We start from the raw sequence: 15,369 nt of genomic DNA on the forward strand, positions 1-15,369 counted from the left end.
TTAATACATAGGTCACTACCGGTTGGTGCATGGCAGCATGGGAACCTTAGCTCTCCTAATTGTGTAGTGTGCCCAAATGCAATAGAATCAATCTAACACGCTCTGTGGGACTGCCCAGAGTCCCATCAAATATGGCAGGGGGTTGGCCGCTTATTGCAATTATGCCAGGTGCAAGGCTTAATCAAGTGGGGAAATATATGTTGGCTATCATGGCAGGCCCCACTTGACAGATACGAGCATCAGGAGGGGATGATTTTGGTGATAAAAGCACAAGAGGTTTTTTTCTCCACCATCGACAATGTTCACTCAACTCCTATCAATGCCAAATCTCAAGTTGTGTTGGAATTGGTTAGCCCAATAACTCTTTGGACTCTATGGGGGGAAAAAAAGGTAGCAATGGTCTCTCTACTATGGTCTTATATCATTTTTGGTATGGTCAAGGAATTGCTTAAATGGTCTTATATAATTTTTGGTATGGTCAAGGAATTGTTAAATGGTCTTAGATCATTTTTGGTGTGGTCAAGGAAGTGCTCAAGTTAATATTCGCAACGGACACTTAGCATTGATGGGGATCATATTGTTGCGTATCAAAGGTTTCATAAGTATTATCCAACATATTGGAAGTTAACCTTTGTATGATATATGTGTTTAAGAAACCATTCTTTTCAACCGTTTACTTGCAATTCAAGCATAACGGGGTTTGGTCACCACTAACCAATTATCTATCTAGATAGAACTCGAAGGAAGATATCTTGGTATCCTTCTCACAAATACTAGCTTTGATGCGTAAGGTGATTTGATTTCAATTGTATTCAAAGTGCTAGTAGTAGAGAATGAGAATGAGAATGATTGGTGTTGTTTTCTTCAAAGTTTTAAGCATGCTCTTTAGTACATAAGTGCATTAACATTTATTTTATGTAGAGTAATGGGTTTAGTTGATTGGGTCATGTTGTTTACAGGTAATATGACACATGGATAATGCTTGAGCCATTTTGTAGACACTTTCAAAAAATCATTTAAAAGCACTCAAGGAGTAGGGATATTGTGGAAAGTTGCATATATGACTAATGCTCAAGCTTTTGATGTTGATATTGGAGAAATACAACCTATAAATAGTAGCACTAATGATTGGATTATGAATAGTGCAACCCCTACACAATGTATCACATGTAAGTTTTCAAGGCAAAAGTTTGGACATTTGACATCTAACATTGTTGAGTCCCTAAATGCATGGTTTCTCGAGGATAGATAAATGTTTATGCTAGGGAAGACGAAATTGATAAGCCTACATGTAATATCATGGTTTTCTAAAAGAAGGGTCAAACACAGAAAGTTTTAGTGATTTTCTTTGGTTGGCAACACATAATGTGTTGATTGGATATGCAAAGAAATCCATCGGAGGATTTTATGAATGTAGAGTTTATACCAAATTTCACCATTCACTAGTGTTGTCTTTGATATCCATACTCCAACAAACACTAGGATAGTTCATGTGAGTAAGAGACGTATTTGTGGAAGGTGGCAATATGTGGCAACCTCAATCCTGTCAATTCTTAACCATTACCATATTATGCTACTTAACAAGAGTACAATGTGCTACTTACCAAATTTCACCATTGACTAATGTAGTCTTTGAGATTCATACTCCAACAAACATTAGGATAGTTCATGTGAGTAAGAGACATGTATTTGTGGAAGGTGGCAATATATGACAATCTCAATCCTGTCAACTCTTAACCATTACCATATTATGCTACTTAACAAGAATACAATATGCTACATACCATATTGTTACATATAGTAAATGACAACAAGATAACTAGAAATCCTTTTCTAATTGTTCTTTAAATTGAAATAGGTGGGGTTACCACTCCATTAAGCATCACAAGTGAAACCAAATCCTCATCAATTGTTCATATCAGCCTTGATGTACATTTCCAAAACCCAAATGACCCATCAATTGACTTGGAAAAGACCAATCCAAATAGAAAGAGTTATAAAAATGATAATCTTATGGCATTTTGTGAATGAGGTGGTTTAGAAGTCATGATTAACATTGAGAGGTAAAGTATTCATTTGAATTGTTATGGTGGAAACCATTCCTTTGGGAGATTCCTTAAACTGAAGAAAAATTGCTAATGGAATATGTTTACTTGGCTCAGTTGAAATGGAGAGATATAGGCACTAATTTGTTTCTTATCTACTCACAACAATGGTTTGAAACATAACCAATGCAATGTAAATGTCTTTGATTGGAGTAGTAAGATCTCCATTCACTTGGTTTTTGCATGTGTGGAATTGAGTGCAAAGATGCCACACTTCCAAATTGGAGTACTTAAGGTGTTATGGACTATGGTTAAATTTCAAGTATTACAAATGCCTTTACATTTGGTTCACAAGTTGGGGTGAAGAAAATACGTTGCAAGGTTTTTTTGTAGCAATTCTCATTGTTGGAAAAGTTGAGGAATCTATCACAATGATAATCATGTTAACGTCACGAGCACGACTATAATTTATCGTGCGGTAGTTTGTATTGTAGTATTCTATACACGAGGATAAAAGTGTGAGGGTTAATCAAGAGTGTATAGAAAAGGAGGATTACTTTTAATCAAAGGGATTAAGACAGAGGGTGAAGTGTGAACTTACCTGGGGGCCTTAGGGCTATCTATAAATATGAGGGCAAGCTATCCTCATTAGAACATATGGTCATGCCCATAATGGTTAGGTAGCAATTCATAAGGTTGGGAATGAATTCTTACTTTTTGGATCTTAAGCAAATCCAAAGTTCATTGTTACTCTCGTTGGTGTGGATGTAAATTCCATCGTAAATAGTTATGGTGGTATTTTTTCTTTTGGATTGAAAGCTATTATTTATGCACACACACACACACATAGAGACCAATGGAGATCAGTGTTGAAGATTGGGTCGTCAATGCAGGAACAGAGACACCATCTAGATGTTGAAGAACAACAAGTTAATGATAGAGTAACAAGATGAACAACGTATAGCCAAGAGTTGCAAGACAACTTAACAGAAATCAAGATCAAGACAGAGTGAGAGAGACAAAGGCACAAGATGTAACTATATTATAATTTAAAAGAACATTACAATACAAAGAAATGGTGACCACAACAAACTAGTTACAAACTCAGTTATATATGACTGAGTTAGGGCAACTACCTTTGATCATATTAAAAATATGTCCTAGTCTAGTTTGTCCAAATTGGACAATGTGAATACGACCATTATATACCCGCATTCGACACTCCCCCGTAATGGGCGTATATAACAAAAATCTGTAATTATAAGAGAATAAACAAAATACATATTTATACAAAGAGATGTTTAGGGAAGTTCAACTGGTTCCCAGATCGGCATGGGCTAAATAACAAAAGTTGAATTGGCTAGTCCGAAAAGTAGTAATCGGATCAAAGTCAATTTGTTGAAGTGTCCGAAGAAGATTGTCTGAGGCCATCTTTGTGTCCGACTCAATCAGACTGGTTTCTCCTTAAGCCCATTTGGTGCCTTAGTGACCAGAATCGGTCAGTTGAGAGACACTTGGTCGTTCTGTTTGATATGTTGTTGGCCATAGAGATCTTCTCAAGGCCGAGCTTACCTAAAGTTACACAGTCCCAAACGAAGTGATATTGAAGGTCGATTTGCTTCGAGGCTTTGTGGTGGACTGGATTCCTTGACAAGATGACAATACCCTGACTATCGATGTAGACAACTAGAGCCGAATTGGAGTCGGCTTGTCAAAACGTGCATGCCAGGCGATCGAGCCACAAAGCTTCCTTCGTCATGTTGGACGCAGCTATGTATTCGGCCTCAGTCATCAAAGTGGTTGTGCGCTCCTGAAGTTTCGACTTCCATGATATTGCTCCATTGCCGAATTTGAAGAGATATTCGGTCATCGACTTTCAATTGTCTACACAACCGGCAAAGTTCAAGTCAATGTAGTCGACTATATTGAGTTCTTGTTCGGGCCAAAGAGGATGCCAAGGCCTTGGTGGGAAGTTCCCACCAAATATCTATATACATGCTTAACTGCATTCCAATGTTGTCAGACGGGCTTGTGCATACTCCTACAGCATGTGCTATTTCAGGTTGTGTCACAACCATGGCGTACATTAGGGAGTTGACTACCAGTGCGTACAGTACGAATTCATATCTCCCCCCTCCAGACCGGATGTCGGATAGACTCGCTAAGACAACTGAAGGCTAATGGGGAGCGGGGTTGAAGCATATTTGACCGATTTCATGTTGAAGTGCTCCAGGACACGTTTGATGTAGTCGGCTTGAGACAAGAACAATAGCCATTGATTCCGTAGCTTGTGTCATGTTGGACCTGTCCTTCATTGCGAACTTCAACCGCAGTTGTCAAACAAGATCAGCTAACCCTCCGGCATGTCGGCCGGAGAGAAGCATGTCATCCACATAGACGATGAGGTGCCAGTGCATACGGTACGAATTCATATCTTCCCCCTCCGGACCGGATGTCGGACAGTCTCGCTAAGACTACTGAAGGCTAATGGGGAGCGGGGTTGAAGCATATTTGACCGATTGCATGTTGAAGTGCTCCAGGACACGTTTGATGTAGTCGGCTTGAGACAAGAGCATTTGTCATTGATTTCGTAGTTTGTGTCATGTTGGACCTATCCTTCATTGCAAACTTCAATCGCAATTGCCGAACAAGATCGGCTAGCCCTTTGACATGTCGGTCGGAGAGAAACATGTCATCCACATAGACGATGAGGAAGATGGGTGATCCATTTTGAGTTATTTTCGAGAAAAGGCAGTGGTCCTCATCGCTCTTGAAGAAGCTGACCAATTGGATGAATTCGTCAAACTTCTTATACCATTTTTGTGGGGCCCGCTTTAGACCATAAAGACTCTTCTTGGGTCGACAGACTAGACGTTCTTGGCCGGGTTTAATGAAGCGGTCGATATGATCCTTTACTATCATGTAATCCTACATTTGCTCCTTCCAGAAGTTGAAGTTTGATCTGTCAAACTTATTAAGACTCATCTTTGATGAGTCGGATGTGGATGTCATTTCTTGTTTGTGTTGGCTTAGAGTTATGCCCGAAGTTGGCTACAATCGAGGAAAGGGTGCTAATTTAACCGAATTGGACATAAAGTCAATCGACTAGTTGGTTTTTCCTGCCCAAAGTAACGTCAATTGAATCGAAGTAGAGCTTACTAGTCTATTCCAATGAAGCCTACTCAGATTCGGGCACGGATTTGTCAATTGAATTGCTAATTATGAATTCGAATGTTGATTTGATCTTCGATCCTGCTTGAAGTGGCTACAACAACTAGAGGGACAGAGTCTATTGATCTTCTTGAATGTTGCTTAGGCAATTGAGCATGGATGTGTTCGAACAAGGTGTCGGTCACAGTTTGAGTGCGCGCGGTGCCATTTGCAATGTTGATCCTGCTTCGAGAGGTTACAACAAATAGATGGGCAACGCCAACTGGCCTGACTGTATGTTGTTTAACCTTATGAAGAACGGATGAGACCGAGTTGATGGGGATTCCACTCCGAGCGACTACAATCACGAGAACGAAGTACATCCAATTGGCTTGTTTGGGGAGTGATTTAGATCAATAGAGTGTGAATCAACTAGTGTATCTTTCTCTTCATGGAGTGCGATCTTGTAAGTTACCAATCAGAAGATTTCTGGGATATTTTTGAAGACAAGTGACAGCCAGCAACAATTTAAGAAACATGTCGTTTTGATACCAAATGTTGAAGATGAGGTCGTCAGTGCGAGAACAGAGACAACTTCCAAATGTTGATTGACGACAACAAGTTAATGATATAGTAACAAGATGAATAGCATATAGCCAAGAGTTGCAAGACAACTCAACCGAAATCGAGAGAGAGAGAGAGAGAGAGACACACACACACACACACACACACACACACACACAGGCACAAGATGTAACTATATTATTCAAAATAACGTTACAATACAAAGAAATGGTGACCACAACAAACTTAGTTATATATGATTGAGTTAGGGCAATTGCCCTTTGATCATATTATAAATATGTCCTAGTCTAGTTTTTCGAAATGGGACAGTGTGAATACATCCATTATATACCTATATTCGAGAACCAGGAGGCCATGGGTTCAACCCCTACATTCCACTGTGGTATCTAGTGAATTAAGAGATATGTGTGGAGAAGTGAGAAAATTGGGTTTCGAACCCAAAACATAATGCTCGTAGTGTAATGACTTATCACTAAGGTAACCTAATTACAATAAATAAAAGAGCAACATATCATGGCTTAAGAGGGACTTCTTTTGAGTTTCATTTGATGATTGCCAAGAAGAAAGATGCATATTGATGGATCACATTTGGATTTACAATTTCCACCCCTCATATGTATACATGCATACATGCACATGTGTATGTATGCACAACCATACATGATACATGCATATATAATGCACAATGTGACATTGCCCATATTTCGTTGAAACTTTTGCAAGCAGCAAATTTTGCTACAAGAGTTTTTTCATCTATTGTGTGCAACATTTTCACATGTATTTAATTCTTTTATTTTTCTAAAGTTTCCAAAGCTCCACATCAACACAAACATAGCTACCAATGAATATGTAGTATATTAAGTATTCTATAATATTTATTGTCATGTCTCTTCTTGAAGGCATGTTAACCCTTGGAACCATTGCATCATATTGCTTTACCATTTTAAAAGAATTACATTGTCCTAAGCTTTCATTGATATGTCGACACACAGTGTTATTTCCAAAACCTTTCATTGCAAGCAAATCTTGAAAATTAAATAGAGAAGCATATAGTCTTGTCTTACATGGGGACTCACTAGCTTGTCAGAGAAAACTTTATGTTGTCACACTTAGTTGTATTTCTTCATTAACATTTGTGACCATGTTACTCTCAATCATTACAATGAGACATTTCCATACACTTATGCTTTAAAAGTGTGCCTTTGGAAAGTTTGCACCATATCGCTTTGTAACATTTAAAAGTAACCATTTTATGTCGACGCCACATATTTCCTAAAGTTGATCGTAATGCATTATGTTCTCAAACTTAATTTTATGTCAATGCGAATGGTAGTGTTCATGTTCTTCCAATCATTGGCAACGAAAACTTGCCATTATGATTCTATTTATGACATTATTTTGTCTTCATCATAAATTCCAGTACGATCCTTATTCCTGAAATAACAACCTTCTAATGACGTGGTCACTGCCCGTTTGCGCTTATGGCAGAAATGGCAGAACACGCCAATGGTGAAGCAAGGAGGAAATGGCCCGAGGTGGAACTACCAATCCCCAAGTTAGTTGTTTCCTACTCACCTCCCACCCTCCTTTCATTGTAGGCCATAGGATCCAGCTCATACTGGTCGGTGATGAAGGGCACTAGTTTATAGCTATAGGTACCTACTTACATTAAGTACTCAGTTTGAAAGGATATGTACGTAGTCTCATATTCTTGAACTCGGTTAGAGGGTGATTCCCCAACTTATCTATAAGCCACCTTGTATAGTCTTTCTGTAATAATCTCTCCTAACTAACGGGAAAGTGGTTTTGTTTTGGAAAAAAAAAAACCTTCTAAGGAGTTTGGTACCATTATTTTTCTTCTATGATAATTCACTATGCCTACTTCTCTGACTGTTTCATGTTTAATATCAATGAAATAACTTGGCATGGCCAAATAAATTGAGAAGTTGTATGGGGTGCTTCATTCTTTAATATTTTGGACCCATAATGCAAGCATATAAGTTCATACCCCTTATAAAGAAAGGTAATGCGTTACTATGCAAACAAGTGTGATTTGTACCCGTTGACTAAGAAATCATAAAGCCTCAATTAAATAAACCATAATAGAACTTACTAACGACAAGTTTATAGAAAATAATGCTAAGCAAGATGAAAAATCATTAACAAAAATGCAAGATCACAATAATCCATGACACTCACAATTCTTCAAGCCCCGTGCTCTATCATAGTATGTCTGCTATGTGCTAATATATTTACACCTTTAGTCCTTCCCTTTGGTTTCCATGTCTTGCGATTCTAAGGTGTGGTGTGAGATTTCATTTGCTCTTTATGTTCAAATGGGTATAATAATAATCTTGATTCTGATACGAGAAATTCAAACAATAAATATTTTAAGCCCATATTGCAGAATTGGAGTTTAAACAATAAATATTTTATTCATGCTAAAGTGGAGGCCTTCTCAAGGTTTATATGTGGTCTTATAGCTCGATGTAGCAATGGAATTTTCTCAAGGTTTATATGTGCTCTGCTAGCAAAGGTGTTATTGGCAACAATGTAGTTTTTTGATAATATGTATTTGTGCAGAGGAAACAGTATTATGTACTATTTGTATATTGCCTTTGGCTTTTTATTAATACCAATGGAGCATATTTTTATGGAAAAAAAAAAGAAGCCACTTGTGAATAAGTTATGTCTTGACTCGAGTGATCCCCAAACGAGCATACATCAAAAGGAATTCACAAAGCAAGGAAATGATTATTTGTTAGTAAATCGACAAAGATTTGCACATCACTAACAAATAAGGTATCTAGCTTTATTGCATGCATCACTACCTATTGTGGATTGTGTCTATGTTAAGCCATATTTCTCTTTGTCAAGGAAATCATGAACAACGAGAACATCCTTCCTACAAAGAGTACTCACTAGTAACTACATAGATTAATTAGATCCACCGCCTATTTAACATCTTGCTTCGTTACTTGTGAATCTAACAATGATGTTAGATAGATAATTTATTCACCACTTTGGGATGCCCGTCTTTGTGAGGAGCCAAGTCTCCAATCCTAGTATCGAATCTCGACCATGTTAAATGATTGATTTATGAAGAATTTTTACTTCTCCATTATGTGACAAGTAACACATGTTACGAGATATGATTGTAGGCCATTACAGCCAATAAGAATGAATAAAGTCACTAATACCCCCTCTTACTCTTTTCATGAAATGAATGCGAAGCCAGTGAAGTTCACAAGGCTCCAAGTCTAGATGAGATGTCTCAAACCTTATTTAATAGAAAGCTCTATGATTTATTTAAATTTTACATTTTTGGTTAATAAGCATGATCAGAATTTCATGTGAGGTTTGAAGTTTGAACTATCAAGTACCATGAATCATGATGACAGATGATGGTATAAGATATTGAACTCTTATTTTTATTTCTTGCAATTTTCTATCTTCTAAATAGCTTTTAAGAACATTCAAGCCCCTTCTATATTTTTATGGAAGTTTGGAGCTTGAATGGTCATACCTTGTACACCAACAAAAAATTTAACGTTGTTTTGTTTTCAAAGTATATAGAAAACTGTAGCTATGAACATACATAAAGTATTGCTTGTATAATAAAATGCCTTGAAAGTCTTGTTTAAACAAATGTAGTTGTGTCATGTACACAAAACAAGATCTAGGTTGCATTATATGAGATCCCAACAATATTAGCATTCTAGGATTGTATTGTTGTTTGATAACATCTTGTATCAACTGATTAGAAATGTATGGAAAAGTTTTCTAATGACGAGAACATCAACCGGATTGTGTCGAGTTTGAAACTGACCCTACCCAATATGTCTTAACTGCAATGAGTATCTTCTGGGGATTGAAAGGACCACTCTCATGATCTGCTAGCCTCACTTCCCACCTCATGCCGGATGCAATTTGAGCCACCTTATTCAACACATCCACATCATCTCTCACGATAACCGCCCCCTCTGGACGTAATATCCTATCCATCTCCAAGAGAATCCGAGCAATGTTGCACCTAGAATACATGGCAAAACATAGTTTATAATCCACATCACACTTTTTTAGACAAGATTCTTGTTAAGACGATATGCTCATAATTGTATGGTATTTTCCTAGTAAAAATGATCACATGCTCTTATGATTATCCCCAATAGACACGATATCCAATTAGTAGAGTGTACAAATGTGGAAACGTTTTAAGATTTCTAGTGACATAGACTATTACCTGTCTTGGTACATCCCGAAAACGGTATCAGCATGAATAAAATCATATGTTCGTGGATAAGTCGAGAATCCCTCGCACCTACATGATACCACAAGTGTAAATAAGCACTGAAATTATATAGAAATCTGATAAAATATTTGAAGATGATCCAATCGATGATATTATACCAATCTTGGTAGGTGCCAATCAAGCCTCGCTCATAAATAACACCAAGAGTATTATGCTTGGCGATCGTGGGGACAACATTCATAACCCACACATTGTCCCGATCTTTTTCAAGGGTGGCCGCAAACCCTCCGAAACCCGCATTCATGTCCATGATGTTCCGGTATCGACCATTGATTCCTAACGTAGGAACAAGAGAGCTCTTATAGTAATCCACTCTTTTCCTCCACTTCTCCATATCATCAGTGAACGTCGACGAAGAGATTCCCGGAAGTGTCCCCGAGAGGATACGAGGAGGGATGGCGGACAAGCGAGCTGGCCATTTCGATAGGGCTCCCCCGGCCACCTCTTTCCGATCGGTGGCATCGGGAAGTGGAGTTATACATGTCTCCATCTTTGTATACCATGCGGTGTCGCCATCTCGGCCGGCCTCACTCTTGCACATGGCCGGCGTCTTGAACACTCGTCGTGTCTTGATGCAATCCATGTGGTTCCACGGCTTTTGCCATATAGCAAGGTTTCCTTTTTGAATCACTTTCTTCCAACAAAGGCTTCGAGCTAGGGATTCGATGGCTTCTTGCTCTTCGGTGAGATCTTCCTTGGTCCGTTGCCAACCTTTCCAATGTGTCTCCCAGTTGATTGGGGGACCCGAGAGAATCCAGTAGCCGCCCGGCCGCAACACCCGATCCACCTCAATAAGATACACACCATCTGAAGAAAAGGAATTAGTAGTAGTAGTAGTAGTAGTATATAAGTGCTTCTTTAACATAATTGTGTAATGTGTTAATGTGTGTTTATAAAGCACCATGAATGCCTTCTTTTTCTTACCATAGTCTTTCCATGGGATGAGGCAACGGGAGCAATGCGCCATGTCGAATGCGCGTGCAGGGTAAGGCAAGCGTTGCGAGGCCATGACGCCCAACATGGCAGGCACACCGCGCTCGAGCGCGAACTGGACTTGTGCCTCATGGGTGTCGCGGGGGGCGAATGACATGGTCAGAACGTTGCGATCGAGGAGGTAGGCACCCCAACTAGCAACCTATACATTATACATGGGACCAATCAGAATACCAGGAAAGCCACAATGCTGTAAACATCTATATGTATATATGTACATGGAACCAATCATTATCCTAGGAACCACAATGATGTAGCATCTATGTATATGTATATATGTATATATTGTATATTGTATATTGTATATTGTATGTGTATGTGTATGTGTAGATAGGCATAGACAGAGATAGAGAGAGACATACCCCACAGCCAGTGTCAAGGGCAGTTCGGATGGAGCCATCAGAGAGTGATGGGCGAATGAGAGCATGGATGTCATCGATATAGGATTTTGCCCCATTGGGGAACATGGTGCCGCCTCCGGGGAAGCGGAACGTGTGGGTCGTGCCATCGTATTGGACCCAGTTCTGGACGGCCTTCTCGATCGTGAGCTCCCGGTGCGGGACATTCCCGAACCACGCCATATCCCGGCTCTTCGGCCACGGGGGCGGGTTCCGGTACCCTGGCGGGGCCGGGATGAGACACAACATGCTCAATGCCATGTCCATTCCTCCTCCTTCTTCTTCCTCCTCCTTTGGGCAATGCCTCTCCCTGTACACCAATCTCTCCCTCTCGTAGCGCAGCGAGTTCTCGGTGTCCTCGCATGGCGTGTACTCGCTATACTTGAGGTCACATGCTGGCCATGCTCTCATCATCGCATTCACTTTGCTCTTTCCTCCCTCCGAATCTTCTTCTCCTTGCAGAGCAGAATGGTGATGGTGAGCTTCAAAATCGAGCCCAGAAGTAGAGGAAGATTGCTTGTGAGCATCAACGCAATCGTTGGAATTAGAAGTAGACATGGCTATGAAGGTAGAAGAGGCAGGGGAAAGCGAAGAAGAAGAAGAAGTGCTTAGAGATGATGATGATGATGATGATGATGATGATGATGATTGCCATGCTCCCAGAATGTAGAAGAAAGAGCAGAGGCAGCAGAGCAGGCCTATGTTAAGAATCCAAGAGAGATTGATGGCTCTCTTGATGGAATGGAGCTTGGGAGAAGGAGAAACGGTAGTAGGAGGATCATGGCATGAAAGCTTCACCATTTCTGATGGTGATTGATTACCAATGTGGATGGATGGATGGATGGATGGATGGATGAAAGAGGAGGATTTTCTTTTTCTGTGTATGTGTCTGTATACAATATTGAGGGGGACTTATGTACTACTGAGCCACTGATATGAACATTTATATAATGAAATGAAATGAGAAGGAGAAATCGATGCAAAGAAATGATGCGCCGCGGCTCTGTTTCTTCTTTCTCTGCCGCTAAATGAGTGAGTAGATTGTAGGATTTGGGAGGGGGATAGAATTATGAAGGTAAAGCAAGAATCCATGGCAACTCATCCCCAACAACATAACTAAAAATCAATACATACACAACACAGATTTTATTTGTTTGTTTAAGTCATCAAAGATCTTGCGCGCGTGCCCGCACATACATACATACATACATACATACATACATACATACATACATACATGCATACACCGCATACATACATACATACACGCACACACATTGTTTTTTCTCTTTTTTCTTTGTTGTTGCTGTTCTCTTTGTTTCTGTGTGTGTGTGTGTGTGTGTGTGTGTGTGTGTGTGTGTGTGTGTGTGTGTGTGTGTGTGTGTGTGTGTGTGTGTGTGTGTGTGTGTGTGTGTGTTTCTTTATTTGTTATTGCAATTTGCAATAATTTGGTCACGACATGTGTGGGTGATTTCTTGCCTCTCTCTCTCTCTCTCTCTCTCTTCTTTTCATGGTTCCCATTCTTGTCATTGGGACTTATTTGGGTGCATCTCAAGTTCGGGTTCGTAGTAGCACCAGCACTTGTGTCCGTGTCCGTGTCCATGCCCATGCCCATGCCCGCCCGTGTCTATGTTCATGTCTATGCCCATGCTTGTGCTCCTGCTCATGCCCATGCCCATGCCCGCATTCGTACGATTGTCTTCATATTGGTGCTCATCTTCATGTTTGTATCCTTCTTCTTTTGTGTGTGTTGTGTGTGCACACGTGTGTGTTTGTATCCACATTTTTGTTTTTTTTTTTGTTTGTGTCTGTATCCCAGGTCAAGCATAATTCCTATCACAACCCATTTGAGATTGAAGCATACAATGTATGTTTCCTTCCTCGTATGTCCCATGTCTATCTCTCAAAATATAGTGACATGGTGCATGCTGATCATTTTGTCGTGCAACCATTTGTGTGAGTTTTGCTAAGACATCTTAGGGTTTCTATTAGTAATATACTACGTATTTTAAAAAGAAAAGGTTTTTGTGTGCTAAACTATTCATATATGTGATTCCCTATGGCTTCTTTCACATAATAAGTAATTCTCTCATTAGGCCTCCCATGTCTCCAATTTCAAGCCAAAGTGACAACTTCAAGCACACATTCTCATTAGAGTTAGGTTAATCAAAGACAACATTCTAATATGGTATTCGTTAAACAAAAAACCCAAGTATTTGACATGACTAAGGAACTTACCAAAATAACGCCGAAATAATAAAACATTATTCACAATTATACCACCCTCATTGGATGAATTCCCTTCATATTTAGTGGTGAGATTAAATTTCAGAGTATGTATTCATTTGCCATCTCTTGTCTTAACCATGAATTTCATTACAAAGTGTGCTCCATTCCAAGATACATGCTTGATAGTTGATGGCATTTATTTTGCAAACTTCATAAACTCTTTCTTTTTTTTACTACCCAATGAGATCCACCGTTATTCATGTGCAACCCACGGCAATATTATATACCTTTTCTTCTTGTTGCTACTTTGAAAGTTGATTTATAATCTACCTAGGTTCTATTAGTTCTTCTATTGCCCAGCACTTTGAGCCATCAAGGTTATGTGAACTCTATGATATACGCCTAGATCATCGAAATGTGCTTCAAGGAATCTTGCCTCAATTGTTTTTTGTATTTTCTTAAAGCCTCCGCTTGCTATTACTAGTAGTATTATTTATTCTTTCTATAGTTTTCTCCAACATAGAAAGAAATCCTTACTGTGCATGCATGTGTCAGCACTATCATATGTTTCAATTAAATCCAATAATCTTGTGACTTTATTCTTGTGGTTGAAGCCCAACTATACCTATTGTTCATTCATTAATAATGAATTACATTAAAGGGGTTGCATGTAACATGGATGTTGTAGGGCAACTTCCCGCAAATTGAATTTGTTTAGGTCTTGACCTAAATAAAATTCCATCCAATGGTCATAGTAGTAATTGATGATATTCATAGTTTGTATGTGATCCCTAAGGATTATGTATTGCCACTACTTTTGTTGCACTCCTTTAATCGTTTGAGAGTACCTAATTCAATTGTGATCACCTTGAGCTTTTATGGTTTTGAAAGGGCCAATAATCTTGCCTAGGAAATTTGTGCCATTAGCAACCTACGAGACAATTACCTTGTCTTAGGGGTAATTACCTTGTCTTTGGGCAATGTACAAGTCCCATCACAACATTCAACTTGTTCAAACATTGACCTTATATTAGTAGACACCTTGGGGTAGACACAACAAAGTACTAGCACAAATCCCATATAGGCTAGGCCCGCTCCACACATTTCATATTAGAATCATAACCCTAATTTGTAAGGTTGAGTGCAAACTTGGATGTTCAATGTTGATTGCTCAATTTGTAATATTTTTATTATTATATTAGTCAATATTTATGTGGTAAATTTTCAAATGGTGCTATAAAAAAGACATTGTAATTCTAATCATTCTCTACCCATTCACTTTCTTTTTCTATTTATAAATGTAGCATCTCTCGGTATGAAACCGTACATCATTTTTTTATCATTGAGTTTAGAGAGGCAGATTATTGTCATTTCAAGAAGTCGAATCTGAAAAGTTACTTGTAAAGCCTATATTTGAAGGTGAAAAGATAAGTATGCTTCCTCTTTATATTTAAAGTTTGGGAAAATGATGAGATTTTGGTTATTGTCTTGTATAATAAAGTTGTATGGTGCATATTACCTATATATGCTATATATGTCAACCTTTTCAGTAAGATAGAATAATGGTAAGGCAATTCTAATTTATCAATTCATCTACAATAAGAAAGCAATGCATCACATTGTGTTATGAAAGGTAATTTCTTGTTTTTATCTATGG

At 38.8% G+C, this 15,369-nt stretch overlaps 1 protein-coding gene across 1 annotated transcript; it reads right to left on the reverse strand.

Annotated features, from left to right (window-relative positions):
- Window positions 1-9,322: 9,322 nt before the first annotated feature.
- On the reverse strand, window positions 9,323-12,299 carry LOC147862702 (putative methyltransferase PMT18). The gene is made up of 5 exons (XM_087321504.1): window positions 11,448-12,299; window positions 11,017-11,227; window positions 10,191-10,899; window positions 10,024-10,101; window positions 9,323-9,813 (listed from the first exon to the last, which is right to left on the reverse strand). Exons 1-5 carry the CDS (start codon window positions 12,282-12,284, stop codon window positions 9,579-9,581), a joined length of 2,070 nt encoding a protein of 689 aa, XP_087177630.1. The 5' UTR covers window positions 12,285-12,299; the 3' UTR covers window positions 9,323-9,578.
- Between the last annotated feature and the right edge of the window lie 3,070 nt (window positions 12,300-15,369).

This window comes from Azolla caroliniana, unplaced genomic scaffold (genome assembly GCF_043228905.1).
Source record: "Azolla caroliniana isolate FFs.n. ecotype wild unplaced genomic scaffold, voAzoCaro1.0.p SCAF_6, whole genome shotgun sequence".
Classification (NCBI taxonomy): Eukaryota; Viridiplantae; Streptophyta; class Polypodiopsida; order Salviniales; family Salviniaceae; genus Azolla; species Azolla caroliniana.

Bases quoted from the DNA above. Each gene is read 5' to 3' on its own strand.
- LOC147862702 (XM_087321504.1), bottom strand. From the start codon at position 12,284: ATGGTGAAGCTTTCATGCCATGATCCTCCTACTACCGTTTCTCCTTCT. The intron at 11,228-11,447 runs GTATGTCTCTCT...TATAATGTATAG, and splicing joins CCCTTGACACTGGCTGTGGG to GTTGCTAGTTGGGGTGCCTA. The intron at 10,900-11,016 runs GTAAGAAAAAGA...CCTTTTCTTCAG, and splicing joins CATCCCATGGAAAGACTATG to ATGGTGTGTATCTTATTGAG.